General features: G+C 46.7%; 1 protein-coding gene across 1 annotated transcript; it reads left to right on the top strand.

The window, feature by feature from the left end:
* The first annotated feature begins 694 nt into the window (after positions 1–694).
* On the top strand, positions 695–6,863 carry NUBP1 (NUBP iron-sulfur cluster assembly factor 1, cytosolic). The gene is made up of 12 exons (XM_058035833.1): positions 695–699; positions 801–1,206; positions 1,358–1,478; positions 1,711–1,847; positions 2,054–2,122; positions 2,651–2,683; positions 3,547–3,637; positions 3,796–3,950; positions 5,028–5,138; positions 5,258–5,360; positions 6,055–6,138; positions 6,670–6,863. The coding sequence occupies exons 1-12, from the start codon at positions 695–697 to the stop codon at positions 6,720–6,722; spliced, it is 1,368 nt and encodes a 455-aa protein (XP_057891816.1). The 3' UTR covers positions 6,723–6,863.
* Positions 6,864–6,964: the final 101 nt, after the last annotated feature.

Below are 6,964 nucleotides of genomic sequence, written 5' to 3'. Positions count from 1 at the left end.
TGATGAGAATAATTTTATTCATGGCTAATCCTAAAAGTAGGTAGAGGTACTGGAGTCAGCGGAATGCTTGCCAAGTTTCCTTTGGATATGCCTTCATTTCAGTAGTGAATGAGGTGATCTTTTAATGAAAAACAGCACATAAGTAATCAAATAATACCGATTATTTTTTCTCCTTCCAACAAGACAGAGTCGTTGTCATTTGAGATTGTGAAGTGCGTTCACCGCTGGATTCCTGCTGTGTTAGTGCTCAGGGTGCCGACAAGGCATTAGCACAGAGACACTGCCCTCTATTGCTTCTATTTCCAAGGTGATACCATCTCAAATAATAACTTACACACTTGTATATTAAAACAAACAAGTTTTGGGACTAATTGGTCTGAAATGGGAGTATTTGAGACTTCCAACTGTGCTTGGATCAGGAAAATATCCTTTTTACAGCAGTGATGTTAGGAGCAGAAGAGAGGACAAGGCTGTGCTCAGGCCGATTTGGGAGAGAGGGAGCAGTGACTGGGATAAGGTGGTCAGTAATAGGGTCCAGATCGCATCAGCAGCTGGTGCACATTTCCTGGGTTTGGAAAATTATTTTATTATTTTTTATGTACCAAGTACAGCGACCTTTTTAGTTGCTTAGAAGTTGATTGGCCAAGTTAAGGCAGTGATCTTCCAAATAAATGTACTCATTCAATTAATGGAGATGGCGTATCAGCAGGATACAGAATTAATATACTCAGAATTGCCAAGAAATACCGCAACAGCGCGTGTTTACCGGAATGATACATAATCTGGGAATGAAACAACAGTGAAGGTATTGCTGTGCAACGCTTCCCTCGGCAGCGGGCCAGCGCCGTGCCGGGAGCGGGCTCAAGGCTGGAGCGCGGTTCCTCCAGCGGCCCGGCGGGCACGGCCCAGGGAGCACCCGGCCTGCGGTACCGGCCTGAGGTACCGGCCCGGATCCGTGCCCTTCCCCGGCCATTGCTCTGCCCAAGGCAGCTCCAGTGCGCGGGCTGTGCGCAGCGCCGGGTGAGCCGGGCAGAGCCCGCCACGACACAGCTCCGGAGGGAAACGGGGGCTCTCGTGTGTCAGCGGGGCTCCGGGATGTCACCGGTCCCTCACTGGTGTCACAAGGGCTCTCGTGTGTCACCGAGTCCCTCACTGGCGCCCCGGGTCAGCCGAGCCCTCGGCGGCAGCGCCCCCAGGCGGCAGCGGGTGAGCACCACGGGCGCGAGGCCCCGCCCCCGGCGGCGGCGGTGGCGGAAGTGACGCAGCGCTATGGCGGAGGCGCCGGGCGCGCCGGAGGGTGAGCGGCGGGGCCGTACGGGGCGGGACGGGCTCCCCGCTCACGGCACTCGCGGCCCAGCTCTCGCTGTCCTTCGCAGAGTGCCCCGGGACCGGCAGCGCCCAGGCGGGCAGGGCGGCCGCCTGCCAAGGATGCCCCAACCAGGGGCTGTGCGCGGCCGGCGCGGCCGGGCCGGACCCGGGTGAGTGCAGCGGCCGTCCGGGGACGGCTCGGGGGGGCGCGATGCCTGTTCGGGGTGAGGCGCGGTGCCGGCTCGGGGTGGGAGCGCGGTGCCGGTTCGGGGGACGCGGTGCCGGTTCGTGGGGAGCGCGGTGCCGGTTCGGGGGACGCGGTGCCGGTTCGGGGGACGCGGTGCCGGCTCCGGGGCGCGGTGTGGGCGCGCTGACCGCGCGGTGTCTCCGCGGTGTCTGCAGCGGAGGCGGCGGAGCTGCGGGCGCGGCTGCGGGCGGTGCGGCACACGGTGCTGGTGCTCTCCGGGAAGGGCGGCGTGGGCAAGAGCACCTTCAGCGCCCTCCTGGCGCACGGGCTGGCGGCGGACGAGACCAAGCAGGTGGGCAGAGGGCACGGGCAGGACGGGCGGCGAGGGGTCGGGGCCGAGCACCTGCGGGCAGGTACCGATCGGGTGTCCCTGCTCGTTAAAATTTGACTTTCCTGGATGAGTCTTGCTGGAGTGATTTCATTGCATGAGATTGCCTTTAGAGACAGCCCTGTGCTACCTTGTTTCCAGTGGGGCAGGTTGGCTGGTTTGTTTTCCAGGTTGCTCTGCTCGACATAGATATCTGTGGGCCATCGATTCCTAAAATTATGGGTCTAGAAGGAGAACAGGTGAGTGAATGCTCAAGCATCTTGTTCATGGCGGGAGGGGGTTTCTCTGTTTTTCATTAGCATATTCAGGTTTTTTGGATGTAGAGCTTATAAAAGGAGTGCATAATGGGAAATGTGGGGCAGTGGTAGGGAAATGAGGTGAGATGTAGAAGTTCAACATAACATATTTTGCAAAAGAGTCATCTGCTTTCAGGATGAGCAGTTCTGCAAACCAACTTTCATTGCATGTCAGCCACATAATGCTGACTACTTGAAACTACTACATGAGTACTATTAGTGTGATGTGCTTTATCAGCCCTTGAATATTTCTTACAAATGCAAGTAATGAGTAAACTTGCATAAGGGTTGAACAGTTGTTGTTCACTTATTAATGGAGATCTGGTGTTCTTGCATTTTTACCTCAGCTGCCCCACAAAAGCAGGATTGTTCCTGCAGGCAGGAGAGCTCTTTGCCCAGGTTTGACTAACGTTTATGGTTTGTGTAACATTTGTTGCTATTGCAGCTTTTGTGTATCACTTCAATTTTCAGGTTCATCAGAGTGGGTCTGGATGGTCTCCAGTGGTGAGTTGATGCTGTTGTTTCAGAAAGTTCATTGAGTGTGTTTGGGTTGGGCACCATCTTCTACAGTGAAAAAAGAGTGAGGGAGGAGCAGGGAGTACTCTTGTTAATTCTTCTTCTAATGACTTAAATATCCAGATTCTATTGAATCTACAGATATAGGGCATAGAATCTACAGATGCTGCATGTCCAGATTCTATAGATCTATATAACCTATATCCATGCTCTATAGAGTATCTAGAGAACACTATAGAATGTATTTCCAGATTTTATAGAATATAGAATAGATCTATAAAATCGCGATACATATCGTATAGAATCGGGATATAGACTATGTAGATCAGAGTGTTAAATTTCTTAAAAACAGTAGTACTGTATTTCTAGAATTGTTTTATTACCTTGTGTCTACTGACTTTGCAATATGGGCAATAAATATAAATTGCTCAGGTTTGTTATTTTGGAGTAACATGCTGTAGTGTGTCATGTCTTCTGACAGCCATGAAGTGTATTGCACCCAAGACAAACCTTACTAATGTTTGGAATATGCAGAGATTTTGCAGTACTGTTGGTTGTCTAAAGATCCCCTGTAGTGTGCATGCTGTTAGAAAGGCAACTGGTGTTGAGAGAGAAAGCTGCTTTTATCCTTCTGTTGTCCCCAGTGATTCCATAAACTGCTGTAACAATTTCATTTTTTCATTCTTAGTATAGTTAGGATGCAGTTTTTAATGCCCTGTGATAAAAGATAAAGTTCTCTGCTTTTATTTCGTTAATGTCTTCCCCCTCATTTGCTTTTTCTGTAAAATAGGGGTTCAGAGTCTGTTTCTCTAGTCTTTCTTCACTGTTATGTTTCTCTACTTCTCTTTCAGTATGTTGAAGAAAACTTAGGTGTCATGTCAGTGGGATTCTTGCTTAGTAGTCCTGATGATGCTGTCATCTGGAGAGGACCAAAAAAGAATGGTATGTATTGAGTGTTTTCAGCAGTAATTTACATACTTGAAAAGTTTCAAGTGTAGAAATATGTTTAGTCATGTAGATAGGGTAGTTAGCTAAGACCCAGCAATTTCAAACACAGGAAGATACCTTTTTCTCTTCCACGTTCCTGTCCTTTCCTGTAGGGCTGATCAAGCAGTTTCTGCGTGATGTGGACTGGGGTGAAGTGGATTACCTGATCGTGGACACGCCCCCAGGGACGTCGGACGAGCACCTGTCCATCGTGCAGTACCTCAGTGCCACCCGCATCGACGGCGCTGTCATCGTCACCACCCCCCAGGTGTGAGCCAGAGCCCACCAGGGAAGCATCATGGCACTTCCAGGCAGCCCTTGGCTTCCAGGCTGTTGATTTCACAGAAATCTAAGGGTGCAGCATCTCAGGGAAATTACTTTGTTGTGTTGCCCCTGCAGCTGGCTGGTCTGTGGGTTAGGTGCATGTGTCAGGGATGGGGATACACATGGGTCACTAAACCACAGCAGCTCACAATCAAAAGCTGTTAAGACCAGTGTGGTGAAAGGAAATGCAGTGTGTCATTTCCTCCTTCAGAATCAGACTTAACACCATTGTGGATCTGCAATTTACTCACCAACAGCTTAATGTTCAGAAGAATGTTTGTTAGAAGCTTTGTTTTTAAGTGATAAGCTGTGCACTCTCTGACACCGGTGAAGTGGCCTGTCACCTCCAGGTGACCTACCAAAGTAGGCAGCTTTGTCATGTGCATTTTTAAAAGAGAAATCAGCCCCTGGAAAGCTGAAACTAAAACCACCCCCAGTTCAAACACAGGTTTTCATGTCTGGTTTGGAACAGAACAGGAGATCAAACTAGCATGTGACATGAAGTATTTCTATAACAGCAGAAAGGATAACACATAAAGGAAGCAAAGTGTTGAGGACAATACCAGAGAGGTGGTGAAGGAGGAAGGGAACGGGAGAATGGATGAGGTGAGTCATATACGTGAAAACTCTGAGGAGAGAATAAGATATTTTAAATTTATTGGCAAAAAGGTAACTAGTGTAAGCCTGGTGGTTCTTGTCTTCACTATGTGGAGAATACCAAGGGTCCTTCTGTAAGATGAAAATGTGAAAAAGTTGCATTTAAAGAAGATAAGAGATGAACACAGGAGATATAAAACACAAACGTGGGTGAATATTGACTAGAGTCAGATTTCAAAACAGAACCACATCCAGTAGTCTTGAAGTGTTGTACCTGCTCTGTTGATGGAGCTCATAGCACAGGTTTGTGTTCCTAAAAATATGAAGGCAGCAATAATAATTCATTATACAGTAGCTCTGCAGAGGTTACTGAATGGATTCAGCATGAAACAGCTGAAATACAAGTGTTTGCTGTTGTTTGTAGGAAGTGTCACTTCAGGATGTTCGGAAGGAGATCAACTTCTGCCGCAAGGTGAAGCTGCCCATCATAGGTGTGGTGGAGAACATGAGTGGCTTTGTGTGTCCCAAGTGTAAGGTAAGGCTGGCTGTGTATTACAGTGTTCTTTCCTTGGCATTGCTTGGATAGCAAACATTGCTCCAACAATGCCCTTTTCTCAGAATTGCAGTATTTTAACTCTGATTTTCTTGTCCCAGAATGAATCTCAGATCTTTCCCCCAACTACTGGTGGTGCAGAGAAGATGTGCCAGAACTTGAGTGTTTCTCTCCTGGGTAAAGTGCCTCTGGATCCACAGATAGGTAAAGTCACTTATTGCACTGCACTTAAAGCAAGTTGTTCCTCCTGTACTGATGTTACTGCTGCAAAACCCTGATGTGGGCACTGATGTCTCTTAGCACTTTTAGATAGAATGTTTTTTTGAATCAAATGTCACTGGAACTATGACTATAGCTTGGTGTAGAATGTGGGAAGTGCTGGGGTAATTTCCTTTACTTTTCCTTAATCAGTTAAGATTACATGCTACATCTTTTCAGCTCTGTAATCATATCTGAAATACAACATGTTTTTCTCTTTGGTGAAGTCACCTGCAAATGCAAACTGAATGAAATAATAACCACTTCAAAGAAGAGTATTTTGTAGATGTCAAACATTAAAACCAGTGCTTTAACCTCACTGTTATTGGCACTACCCAAATTCTCTTGTGGGTCATGAGGAGGTGTGGTTCTTTGCCCACTAACTTATCAATTAATACATGAATTAATGACATCAAGGAACAGCTCAGTACTTCCAGCTGAAGGTTTCTGCTAGTACTATTGCTCTGTCAAGCTGTACACTGTATTTCTAGTCCTGTTACTGACTTCAGGGCTTCCGAAAAAGGAATAGATGCAGGTGGCTGTTTGAAGAGGTGTAACTGGAACAAGATAGAGGCTAAAACCCAGAAAAACTCATCTTTTCCTGTTGCTTTGTTTCTGTGTTTTTTCTCTGTCCTTCAAGGAAAAAGTTGTGACAGCGGCCAGTCTTTCTTGGCTGAAGCACCTGAGTCTCCAGCTACACTGTCTTACAGGAATATCATTCAAAGTGAGTCTGAGAATCACTGTGCAAATGAATCCCCTGGGTGCTGAGCACTGCTGCACTACACAAAGGTGGTACACAAGCTTGTGTAACTGTTCCACAAAATAAAATCAGAAGGACTCAGCAATTCTGCAAGTAGCAGGTGCAAACACCGCGGCTGCTAAAGTGATAAAGAAATTGTATGTGATAACTGGTTTCAACATTTGACTTCAGAGAAGTCAGACTTTCATTTTCAGAGATGGGGTTCCTTGTGCTCAGAGAAACCTTCTGAAGCTCTCGAGCAGGTGTGGAGGGGTGCTCACCATAACCCAGTGGGAGGCAACTGACTGACCAATGCCTCCACTTCTAACAAAAACCCCTTGCAAAAACTCCCTAAACAGCTGGTGCTGTGCTGTTTAAAATAATCCTAAAACTACTTTCAGTGTAAGGAAGGCCCAACTTCAGATACTTGTAACCACAGGGGAGTGATGCAGCAGCAACAAACTCCTGATATACAACTGAAATAGTACTTACATTACTTTTTCTCCATCTTTGCAGGAATTCAGGAGTACTGTGAACAACACCATTTGCAAGAAGAAAAGATAATGTAATTTGTAAGTGGAACAAAAATGTAGCTCATGTCTAATTATAGAAAAGTAACTTATGCCTTGATTAATTAAAGGAATGTATTCTTTTTGTATATTGCAAATAAATTCTTAATATAAAGGCTCTTGCCTATGTTTTTTCCCAAAGTTGAAGATTCTTGTAGTTCTTCCCTCACTAGAAAGCTGTGAAAATGAGTCTGCATCTGGATTATCAAGTGCATTCTGCCTCCAGTGTCCTGGTACCAATA

Source organism: Melospiza georgiana, chromosome 16 (genome assembly GCF_028018845.1).
Source record: "Melospiza georgiana isolate bMelGeo1 chromosome 16, bMelGeo1.pri, whole genome shotgun sequence".
In the NCBI taxonomy this organism is placed as follows: domain Eukaryota; kingdom Metazoa; phylum Chordata; class Aves; order Passeriformes; family Passerellidae; genus Melospiza; species Melospiza georgiana.
Note: the sequence above shows the minus strand (reverse complement) of the source record. Positions and strands in the feature narration are given on the sequence as shown.

Coding starts and splice junctions, on each gene's coding strand:
- NUBP1 (XM_058035833.1), top strand. Junction 2,123..2,650: donor TGGGTCTAGAAGGAGAACAG/GTGAGTGAATGC, acceptor TTCAATTTTCAG/GTTCATCAGAGTGGGTCTGG. Junction 3,638..3,795: donor GAGAGGACCAAAAAAGAATG/GTATGTATTGAG, acceptor CCTTTCCTGTAG/GGCTGATCAAGCAGTTTCTG.